The sequence below is a fragment of the Watersipora subatra genome, chromosome 9 (assembly GCF_963576615.1).
Source record: "Watersipora subatra chromosome 9, tzWatSuba1.1, whole genome shotgun sequence".
Lineage (NCBI taxonomy): Eukaryota > Metazoa > Bryozoa > Gymnolaemata > Cheilostomatida > Watersiporidae > Watersipora > Watersipora subatra.
Genome location: NC_088716.1, coordinates 56,036,542 through 56,049,255, shown reverse-complemented (window position 1 = coordinate 56,049,255; position 12,714 = coordinate 56,036,542). Strand labels below are relative to the sequence as shown.

Sequence of the window (12,714 nt, the reverse complement as noted above, 5' to 3'; positions counted from 1 at the left end):
GTTTGAGTGATATTGTTGGGATGTAATTATGAAAGGAGTATCTAAAATGAAAATAATTTTTTCATATTTTAAATCATTTTAAAAGCATTCAATTGAAATACTTTCACTGCCTAATGAGATCAAAACAATTTTTTAAGAATTATTATCAAGTTTGATAATTGTTTGACATCTGAAAGCGAAAACTGGCAAGCCAATTAAAATAACACAAATAGAAATTTGCATTTTACAAGAGTATATGTACGATACACAAAAAATCTTCTCAATGTCTTTACTTTGGTACCTCATTTTGGTAGCACAATCAGATTCCAAAATGCATTTGCGCCCAAAATAACAAGATTAAATTCAGCTCTTATCAAATGCATGTATATCATTACCTCTGATTATGTAAATTATAATAATACAAGTTTACTTCTGGTAATACGTGTGTACCCCTGGTAATACATGTGTACCTCTGGTAATACGTGTATCTCTAGTAATACATGTGCACCCCTGGTAATATATGTGTACCTCTGGTAATACGTCTGTACCTCACAGGTAATTGAAGGAATCATATTACTGACATCCGTTCATCTCTACATAAAGCAAGAAGCTGCTAAGGACTTACTTGATGCTAAGAATGTGCTGAAAAGAAGGAGTAAAGCTGCCAGAGGTATTAGTATATAATAAAAACATTCCTTCATCCTTGAATACGAACTTGACCTAGTAATAACTACTCAAGGTATCCAGCTATAGTTAAGTGTGCTTGTATGGTAGTCTTTAGGGCTGTTAGTCTCGTGGTGGCAGATGGCTGAAATGTGTTTGTAACACTTGTGTATTATGTGTGTTATCAGTGGGTAGTTTTGATTCCGTCCAATCAGCTATCTACATTTAAAATTTTTGAGAAATACAACTAATAAAAAGAAGAAAGCGAGATAAACTAATGCGGTAGAACAACTCCTTGATAGACTGGCTGGCATCAGCTTAACCTTAAGACCCCTGTATCATGAACAGTCAAAAATAGTAGAAGGCAAGTTTTTGAAATCTGTCACTAGCACATGTGCTTACACAGCTGAGCTTCCATTGGCCAGTTTCAACCAACCTTGACAGTAATAAATTTGAACCAGAAGATAATATATACATAGTACTGTGTTGGAGAGGAAGACTCTATCTTGGTGAAGTCATGATATTTTGGCTATAACAGATTCTTCACATGCTCTGCATTCAGTCGGTTTCCGGCTGCTGAACCTAACATACTGTAGTAACCTTGGCTCATTAGGTCCAAAATAGGGGGTGTTTGTGTATCGGCGTCTCCAACAAGTGGTGATCCGTGAATAAAGATTACAAATGAACAACATAGAAACTATCACACCACACCGTGTGATATTGCCAAGATGAAAATTATATATATGACTAGAAATTCCACTGTCATACAGTCCACGACCAAAGTGATATTGGAAAAAAGAAAGGGTACTGATGGTTGAGAAATGCAATATTAGCAGTCAAATGGCACTGCAGAGCAATAGGATAACTGCAATGGTAGCTGTAATGTACTGAGTGTGGGTGTTATTATATACAAAAAATAGCAATAATGAAAGGAAAAGATTATATGTTTATATCTCTCCTCCTGCAATAGGAGAAATGCAATATTGGCCAATATTAGGAGTAAAATGCACTGATATTATTAGAATAACCATTATTATTAATATAGTAATAATATAAAACCAATGCACAATTTTGTTTACATTTCAAAACGCCAAAGCTAGCAATATCAAGAAGTTGTGATATTTATATAGATTTTTAGAAAATCTGTACTACGTAGTCATTGTTCTGTAGTCATCCAAACTTATAATTAAATATTGTAATAATCTCATAAGAATCGTTAGAAAAAAATATCATCGTCATTTCCTTTACTTACACTGCGTTGGACAACGGTTAGAATACCGAAGTACTCAAAAGTGTCTAAAATGTCAATTACTTTGAAATCGGCAAAAATGAAATGATTTCAGTACTCATACGTTAATTACAGAAACCTTCGGCAATTCGACAATGCTATAGGTTGGTAAAATGTGCACGTTATTTTTTTGTGAAACACGACTTAATAGTTCTATTCTCTGTCGCTCGGCGTTTCAATTTCCGGTCTTAACTTTGATAAATGTAAGGCTTGGCAAGTTTTAATAACGATTTTCAGCCAAATAAATCTGTCTATTTGTGTATAATCCATTCAGATGGGTAAGTTTTAAGAGACTGTTGACAATTTTGCAAAGACTTGGTAACATATTTAAATAGGCTGTCATGCAAGTGCCAAGTATTACTGGTACTTTGCCAACAAACATTATGCTTTTTAGCTAAAGCTTTATACAAGCTAATATTATATAGTACTGTCTCATTATAGCTATTAATAATGCTTGTAGCTTTTTACAAAGCTTTTCTATGACCAAACATATAAATACTTGGGTTTTCTGTTATCAAATCAGTTGTCTCTGGAGTGTGCAATAAACCATTTCTCTAATTTAATACTCTATTTAATTGCTTCTGTGCAGAAACATAACAGAAGCTAATTGGCGACAAGAATTTCTCTTTTGAACAGTTACAAAGAGTTTTGTTCAGATTTTATCATTGATAAAATCGATACAAAGAGTTCTAGTTTATTACAAGAGTAACTGTTCAAAATTGCACCACTACAATGGCAGAAGTAGCAGACCTGATAAAGCTAATGCAGAAGCAGCAGGAGGACCAGAGACAGCAGCAAGAGGAGCAGAGAAAGCAGCAAGAAGAGCATAGACAACAGCAGCATGAGGAGTTCAAGCAGCAACAAGAGGAATACAGACGTCAGCAAGATGAAAGAATGGAGGAGAATAAGAAACTGATGGAGCTACTACTACAAAACCTACAACGGAAACAAGAAACAGCTGCAACCGCTGTTCCAGCCTTCCCAGGTTTTGACCCAACAGCAGAGCTACTAACAGATTACATAGACAGATTCAACACATTCATTGCAGCAAATTCTATTCATCAAGACAAGATTGCTGGCACTTTTCTCACCAACCAACAGCCTACACTCTACAAGCAGCTTAGTAATATGGCAGCTCAGCTTTCAACACCCAAGCAGATCAACGACCTCAACATGGATGAAATACTGGAATTTCTCAAAGACCAGTATGACCCTAAGCGCTTCATTGTTAGAGAGCGTTACAAGTATTGGAGTGACATGCAGAGGAAACCTGGAGAAACTATTCAAGAGTTAGCTGCCAGAATTCGTCAGGATGCAACTGCATGTGCCTTCATAGACATTACAGATCCATTAGATGAGGCTCTCAGAACAAGATTTATCTGCTCTGTAAACAATGAAGCAGTTCTCAAATCTCTCTTCAAGGTCAAGGACAATGAATTCAACTTCAACAAAGCTATACAGGTAGCACAGGAAACAGAAGAAGCAGCTAAAGTTGCCAAAGAGACAGTTTATGGAAACTCGTCTAAAGTCAACAAGGTTGCTCAACAGAAATCAAGATACAAACCAATCCAGAAAAACAACTCTACACCTGACAAGCAGAAGGAAGGAAAGCTATGCTACAGATGTGACCGAACTAACCATACAGCGGATGACTGCAGATTCAAAGCAGCCACCTGCAACTTTTGTTCTAAACAAGGTCACATAGAAAGAGCATGCAAGAAAAAGAAATCATCTGCAGCAGAAAAACCAGTAAAGATGATAGAATGCACATCAACCAAGATGGTGAAACTTGCTGAAAACATCAAACTGGAGGGAGACAACTTCACACTTGAACTGGACACTGGAGCATGTGACAACTTCATCTGTAAATCAATATGGGAGAAGCTAGGAAAGCCAAACCTAAAACCTACTACAGTTAACTACAAATCAGCCTCAGGACATCTCATAGAGACGCTTGGCAGATGTGAGCTAACTGCCCAATTGGATGCACAGAAAGAAGTCAGACTACCATTTGTGATTAGTGCTGTACAAGATCTCAACCTACTAGGAAGAACTGCTATACAGCAACTAGGCATCTCTATTGATGACAAGCTACAACAGAACCTTGTATCAACAATCACAGAGAACCAGCCAGATGGGAGGTTACAAATCAAGTGTAAGGAGATGTGCAAAGAATTTCCAGAAATATTCAAAGACGAGCTAGGATATCTCAAGAACTTTGAACTAGAGATAAACTTCAAACCTTCAACAAAGCCAGTCTTCTGCTGACCCAGACCAGTTCCTATTGCCTTGACAGAAGAGCTCAACCAAGCATACGAAGCAGGTGTAGCTAAAGGCATATGGGAACCAACTCAATTCAACCAGTATGGAACACCAGTTGTACCTGTACGCAAATCTACAACAGGTCAAGCTGCAGGGAAGATCAGAGTATGTGGAGACTACTCTAAGACTATCAATAATCAGCTAGAAACACATAGGAAACCTATCCCACTACCAGAAGATCTAATCAGAAAACTAGGTGGAGGCTATTGCTACACAAAGATTGATTTAGCAGATGCCTACAATCAAATATTGTTGGCACCAGAAAGTCAACGACGACTAGCACTATCAACACACCGAGGAGTACTACTACAGAAGAGGTTGCCCTTTGGCATAAGCTCAGCACCAGGGTATTTTCAAGAAATCATGGAGCAACTGACACAAGACCTCCCAGGAGTAGCAGTATACCTAGATGATATACTAGTGAGTGGAGCCAATGCAGAGAGCCATCTACAAAACTTACGTCGACTTCTTCAAAGATTAGAAGAAAGAGGGCTCAGATGTAGAAAAGACAAGTGCTGTTTTGCTCAACCTACAGTAGAGTATCTGGGACACAAACTCACTTCAAAGGGAATCACTAAAGGAAAGAAGGCAGATGCAGTACAACAGATGCCAGTCCCAACAGACTTAACTCAGCTAAGATCTTTCTTAGGAGCTACACAATTCTACAGCAAGTTCATACCCAATCTGTCACAACTCACAGGACCATTGCACAAACTGACACGCAAAGGAGAGACCTGGAAGTGGGGCACTGAACAAGAAAAGAGCTTCAACAAACTGAAAGATATGCTATCAACTGATAGTGTCTTAGCACACTTCAACCCAGATCTTGACATTGGAATCTCATGTGATGCTTCAGAAACTGGACTGGGAGCTGTACTATTTCATCGTTATCCTGATGGAAGTGAGAGACCAATAGCCAATGTTTCAAAAACACTGACCAGCACGCAGAGGAAATATGGACAAATACAAAAAGAAGCTCTCTCAATCATAGTTGCTCTAAAGAAGTATCACCAGTACCTGTATGGTCGACGGTTTATCTTGGTAACTGACCACAGACCTCTTCTCACACTTCTAGGACCTACCAAAGGAGTTCCAGCTCTAGCAGCCAACAGACTAGCAAGATGGGCACTGGTACTAAATCAGTATGACTACACCATAGAATACAGATCTACCCAGCATCATCAAAATGCAGATGTCCTCTCAAGACTGCCAGTTGGACCTGATAAAGAGTTTGATGCAAGAGAAGATGAGGATGATGTTGATACAGTATGCACTATTCACACTATTGGACAACAGCTCAACTCTACAGACTACAATGTTCTAGCAAAGGAGACAAAGAAAGACCCAACACTAGCCACAGTAATGCGCTACACAGCAGAAGGATGGCCTGGTAACAAAGAGATGAAGGAGACTCAGCTGTCACTCTTCCACAAGATCTCAGATTCACTTTCTATCACTGAAGGTTGTCTTCTATATGGCAACAGAGTAGTCATTCCTGTCAAGTTACAACAGGAAGTATTAAAGATCCTTCACCTTGGACACTTTGGAATGGAAAGAATGAAGAAGCTAGCTCGAACTGCTGTCTATTGGCCTCGCATTGACTCTGATATAGAGGAGACAAGCCAACAGTGCACTGCCTGTGCTGAACACCAGAAGCTTCCACAGAAGTATCCTATACATCCCTGGATGCTACCTGAGAAGCCATGGAGTCGTCTTCACTTAGATCATGCAGTGAACTTCATGGGCAGCCAATGGCTAGTGATGATAGATGCCTACTCAAAGTATCCATGCATACACAGGACGTCATCTACTTCTACCAGAGCTACCACAGGCATCTTAGAGGAGATATTCGCACACTTTGGATACCCTCACACCATAGTCACTGACAATGCTACCAGCTTCACCTCAGGAGAGTTTCAGCAGTGGTGTCAAGAGAGAAGCATTGTTCACCTCACTGGAGCACCCTACCATCCAGCTACAAATGGCGCAGCTGAAAGACTAGTACAATCCTTCAAACAAGCCATGAAGAAATCGTCACTCTCACCTAAATCTGCACTACAACAGTTCCTGATGCACTATAGAAGGACACCACTTCCTACAGGATACTCTCCCAGTCAGCTGCTGAATGGAAGACAGATGAGATGCAAGATTGACACCCTATTGCCATCACCCGCACACATAGCACAGTTTCATCAATCCAGAGAAGTCAACCGATCGGCAGAAAAGACAGTTAGCAAGATACACAGCTACAATCTTGGAGCACCATGCTATGCCTTGTATCATGGACCTAGACGCAACAGACAACCTAGATGGGTTCCAGCCATTGTTACTAAGATATATGGAACTCGTAGTCTCAATGTCAAAGTGGTACCAAAGGGACCTACTTGGAGAAGACATGTTGAACAACTCAGACCAAGATACTCAACAGAAGAAGATCAAGACCCTGGAGATAAACCTGATATAACAGAGGAGACAAAACTGCAACTACCAGCCCCTACAACTGTAACAGAGCAACCTCCGTCTAGAAGACCACGCAACCCTCGTCTACCTGATGGAGATGAGTATAGCAGAGACAAACCTCGAAGGTCTAAGAGAACCAGAAAGAACCTTTAGCTTAGTGAGGAGGTGTCATGCAAGTGCCAAGTATTACTGGTACTTTGCCAACAAACATTATGCTTTTTAGCTAAAGCTTTATACAAGCTAATATTATATAGTACTGTCTCATTATAGCTATTAATAATGCTTGTAGCTTTTTACAAAGCTTTTCTATGACCAAACATATAAATACTTGGGTTTTCTGTTATCAAATCAGTTGTCTCTGGAGTGTGCAATAAACCATTTCTCTAATTTAATACTCTATTTAATTGCTTCTGTGCAGAAACATAACAGAAGCTTATATGTGTTTTGTATCGTGATTATACTTTAACGACTCTACAAAACGATGGTTAAATTTGTTGATGAGATTTCGAGACAAGAGTTTGCGACTTTGTTGATGAATAGTTTTCGTAAGTTGTGTGCACATGCATTTATCATAAAAACTCTCAAACTTCGCTCCCGCTCGTTTGGTCGTGGGATATATTAAGAAAAGGTCAAAGGTCATAAGACATTTCTTAAACGATTTATTTATCTTTGCTTACGGTTACTTAATATTCAATATTCAGCTAACTGCCCATTCGTACTTAATTAGCAATTTGTTATCCATGAGATATTGTTAGGTACACATCTGTTTATATTGTTGTTAGTTATAAATACTTTTATTTTTTATATATTTGGTGCTGCTACCATTAACTCTTGCAACTCTTACTTTAGGCTGTATTTGAGCGATATTGTTATTACTGAAGTAGAGTTTGGGATATGGTTATACTTATTTAAGCTACGAACACTCTTCTGTACTACACATCATTGCCTTTGTACAAAAACTACAAGCGACTATCACAGTTCTCTTTTACTATATTTTACACTTAGTAGTTCGATACAAGACAAAAAAGAATGATGAGACACAAAAATATTGGGAAATAAGACAAGAAAAATTATGCATGATGCTGGGTAACTTGCGCTATATATCTAACTAACTAGCTGCATTACCCGTCAACGGGATCAGATTCTTGTACAGCAAGAGGTTTATTGAGAGTTGTCTTTTATACTGTAAAACAACGCCAACTATGCAGTTACATCTCCCTCTCTCCGTCTCTCTCCTCTCTCCCCTCTCCCTCTCTCCCCTCTCTCTCCCTCCCTCTCTCTCTCCCCCCCCCCCCTCTCCTCCTCGCTCTCCCTCTCTATCTCTCCTTCTCTCCCTCTTTCCCCTCTCTCCGTCTCTCCCCTCTCTCCCCTCTCTCTCCCTCCCTCTTCCCCCTCTCTCTCTCCCCCCTCTCCTCCTCGCTCTCCCTCTCTCTCCCCTTCTCTCCCGCTCTCTCTCCCTCTCTCCCCCCTCCCTCTCCTTCTCGCTCTCCCTCTCTCCCTTTCTCTCTCCCTCTCTCTCTCCCTTAGTTCAACGCAACACATGCGGATAGACAACATTTTTGGTTTTTCTGTCGGGCGTATGAAGAAACAGTTTTCGGCGTGTGCCTACTTTTGAGCAGGCGACGTATAGCTGGTCATGGCTGATGCAGGGTGACAGTAAGTCGATAGCAGCTGCTCTCTTTCTTTTCACAATAGCGTATCGCAACCCTCGGAGTACTCGTGAAAGTTCTGTAATAGTAAGTTACAGTAGGCCTACTCAGAGCTGGAAAAAAATTAGTAACTCGGCTGCTGAAGGAAATGAACATGACCCACTATCACGAACAGCGGCAAATCCAACGTTATTAAGTAGTGGAGATGTGGCAATTCATAGACAATACAACATCGTATAAGAAACACTTACCTTTTTGATGTGGAAATTTAGTAGGTGAGAAATGCGTTTTTCTAGTGGCTCCAAGAAACAAACGTTTACGTGACCTTCTCGGTACACGTTGGCAGTAAATATTAATTGCATGTAAATAACTACTCATTAATTTATTTTATTTAATGAATAGTACATTTGTATAGCTGTATAGACACCTTTGTATAGGCCGCAGAACTCAGGAAAGGTGCTTTTTAACACGGCAGAAAATTTGCTGTTTAAAAAGCGTGCAAACAGGGGATTTCGGTTAATGCGCTCGAGCGGTGAAAGAAAAACAACAGAATCGCCACACCTTTATATAAGCCGCTTGGCTCAAATCGTCAGAGAAAAGTAGCGGCTAATAGTCCATATTACGAAATTACGATATTACGAAATTATGATATTACGATATTACAAAATTACAATAATTAGTACTCATATTAATTCGGTTGGCTTCGTTCGACCGAATGGAAAAAGAAAGACCGCTCTATAATTTATTTACCGGTACTACACATATTAATTCAGTTCGCTTCGTACGACCGAAATTCGTACGACGATAAAAGAAAAGACCGCTCTATAAGGCGGACAGACAGATAGACAGATAGATAGACAGATAGACAGACAGACAACGATTGCCGTTTATATAGTAGATATTGTATCAGTTGACATGCTGGAAGTGATATTCTTTAATTTTGTTGTATTCAAAGTATTATAATCTACTTTCTCTTTAGTATAATTATAAACTCTAAGATAATATAGTTGTTCATTGTTTACAATGAGTTAAACACTTGGTTGTTATTTGTTAGTTAGAGCTTGTGTAGCCTGCATTGCTGCTGGCAGGAGTTCATTGAGCTTTGTTATTTGACTCGTGGAAACCTGCAGTTGTCCAGTTTTTGTTAATAGTTATGATCCGTTGATCAAAAACACTTTTTGGGATGGATGAAAGTGAAAGCTTTCTTCAATAGTCAAATCCTAAAAAAAATCTTTGACTTGTCTATGCAGCTGAAAGAGGTATGGAACAAAATACTGTTTCTGCATTTATGTTATAACTAGCTGTGCCACCCGGCGTTGCCCGTGTAATAGAAGAGTCTTTGGACAGAAAATTGATTTGTATTTAACATATAACAACATTTGCCATTCTAACTTTCAAACTACATATCATGAGAGAAGTGTGTCGTGTAGTTGAAATAAATTAAGAGAGAAATAAAAACAACTGTAAAGGTTTTAAAACTTTGTCAAACAACTGTACATTTCAAGCTAGTAGGCTGGCATATTGCCAATGGAAACTCCACTAAGCTTAGGCTTCCAATGACAGTAAGAATTCCATGAATTTCAATGAAATTCCATGAAATTCCATGAATTTGAGTCTTTATTGTTGCCAAGCTCAGCTGTTATAATAATAGCTATAGCCGGATTTCCAACAGACAGACGGAATTCCAACACACAGACTTTGAGAAATATATACATAGATTACATTTATACCAGTTAATTTAAATACAGAAGCATTCAGCGAAAATCGCATGTTGCTGCCACCGATTTATTCCATAATTATAATAGCAGTAGACCTGATAATGCCTGGGATTTCTTTTCTTTTAACCAGATGCTTGCAAGTGGGTGTTTTAGTGGCTGGCTCTCAGGAATTAGACAAAATTTTGAAACCAAATATGTTTAGTGACCTGGCAGAAGGTACAGAGCATATGCGTGTGAAGCTTGGAAGAAATTGGCCAAAAATGTGGAAAAGCGTCGAGTTTACTGGGACAAACAGACAGACACAGTTACAAAGTGAGATTTATTAACATAAATATTTGTTTATACTTTTGGTTAGAGTCAAAATAACTTTGGTCGGATTGCTGGTTGGAAAGAGCAAATCCAAGTGCAAGTGCAATATACGTAATACAAACTTTTTGCATTACATCCAACAGCATTAGAGCAATTCTTCATAGACTAGATCCTCAGTCTAATCTTATAATTCCAGTGAGCCATACCTTGTCTCCATCACACAACAAACCCTCAGTCTAATCTTATAATTCCAGTGAGTCGTACCTCGTCTCCATCACACAACAAACCCTTCAATGCTTCAAGTCATCACCTGCTCACTAGCCAGAACGATGGCTGCCTGCGAATCATGCCAGTCATGCAATAGCATCTTGTAATACTAAAGCTCTCATCAGACGGTTGTTAATTTTTTGTATTGGAAGCCCTTTGTCAATGGGCATCGTTAAAAACTTTATTTTTTATTGCACTGTCATCCTGGCAATAATTCAGGTGTTCTGGGTGTTTGTTTGCTATTTTCACTGGAACAGGTTACTGACACCGATATTAACTGTCAACAACGTTGATAATCTTACAGAGCACAGAACTTTCCTGCCTCAAGCTGTCAAACCTGAACAGGCTTCTAAACTCATATTGGCATATACAACGGTGTATGGAAAGTCATTCAGCATTAACCGCTTCCGGAAGCCTTGGGAAATTCAAGCTTTTCCTGATCCTTTTGAACAATGTACTTACAAGTGTGAATGGACCATCGACCCATCTGATTACAACAGAAGTGATGCAGTGATATTTCATCTTTATAATATGAGTCCCGATTTTCTGGGCCATGGATATCGTGAGTTTGTGCTTAAAGATCTACCTCGAAGAATTCATACAGAGCAGAAGTGGGTGCTTATGGTGAGAGAACCAAGCGCCTTCTATTATCCAAACCAATTAAAACTTCTAAACAACCTTTTTAATTTAAGCATGTCGTACGTGTTAGACGCTGACGTCTTTATTCCTTATGGTGGTTTTAGAAAATTATCCCCTGATTTTCCTAAAGCTGTGAACATAGCAAATCTCAACAAAGAAGCAGGAGGGAAGTTATGGAGAGGGCCGATAACAAGGCGCTCAAAACAGATAGCATGGTTAGTGAGCAACTGTATAACGAGTAGCAGGCGAGAGGAGTTTGTTGAAGAGCTGCAAAAGTACATCGATGTTGATATTTATGGAGGCTGCAGTGTAAAGAAAAACATGCCGATCTTTAGCAAAAAGGATCGAAAGCTGCTAGGAAAGCGTTACGTATTTTATCTGGCTTTGGAAAACTCTGACTGTGATGACTACATCACAGAAAAGTTTTGGATAAGCTTGATCGAAGGAATGATTCCGATAGTAAAAGGACGACGAGTGGATTATAAAAAGTTTGCTCCAGACAATTCTTATATTCATGCAGACGACTTCGAATCAGTGTCGCATCTAGCCAGTCATCTTAAAACAGTTTTTTCAGATTCAAAACTTCTTTCCTCGTACCATCAGTGGAGGTCATCTTATGTCGTTGAGTTGCGATTGCTGAGCAGTAATAAGCTATGGATGTGTGACTTGTGTCAACAGGTGCATGAGAGTGAGAGAAAGACAATAGATGTATATGAGCAATTCAGCGAGGACACACGGTGTTATACATTTGATAGGAAGAGAAACAGGACTGGAGAACATATGGAGGATATATTGCATTATGAACCTTTACCTAGGGAGTAGTTTGACTTCCGTTAATTGTCACAATGGAAACAGTATTTGTTGAAGAGTTGCCTGCTCTGCTCACTCAGTTTTTATATTTATAACTGCTCATTCTAACCTTAAAATGTTTGCCGTGGTAATAAAAGTACAAGGAGTTGTTTTCTCATTGTATTTTGTATTCTTTTTAGAAGGAATCCGGTGAGTCTATATAGCGGATCCAAGTATGTCTACTTAAAGTTTGTCAATGATCTACTGATGGCGTCCTGCAAAAGCAAAAAATCATAATAACAACTGCCATCTGCACGTAGGACCTTAATGATGGTAACCAAGCATTAAAGTCCGCACGATGCCGCACGCAGCTGTTATGGTAACAGTGAGGCTGAGGCATCCAAATGCATTTCATTTATTCAAGACTTAATCATGGTAACTGTACATAGCTTAAAGTTAGAAATCTTTCTCCCTGTTGCGATTTATGCCTTCATATGTTGTAACCAAATAAGCACAGCTGAGCAGTGCATGAAGCATGCAATTTCACTGCCCTCACATCTCATAGAGAGTTGCACATTATTTAGAGCAGTTGTTGTAAAATGCCTGATTTATTGACTAATTTAAATATAGC

At 39.1% G+C, this 12,714-nt stretch overlaps 1 protein-coding gene across 1 annotated transcript; it reads left to right on the top strand.

The window, feature by feature from the left end:
- Positions 1 to 10,817: 10,817 nt before the first annotated feature.
- Positions 10,818 to 12,116, top strand: LOC137405251 (alpha-(1,3)-fucosyltransferase C-like). The gene has a single exon (XM_068091479.1). The coding sequence runs from the start codon at positions 10,818 to 10,820 to the stop codon at positions 12,114 to 12,116; it is 1,299 nt and encodes a 432-aa protein (XP_067947580.1).
- The last annotated feature ends 598 nt before the right edge of the window (positions 12,117 to 12,714 follow it).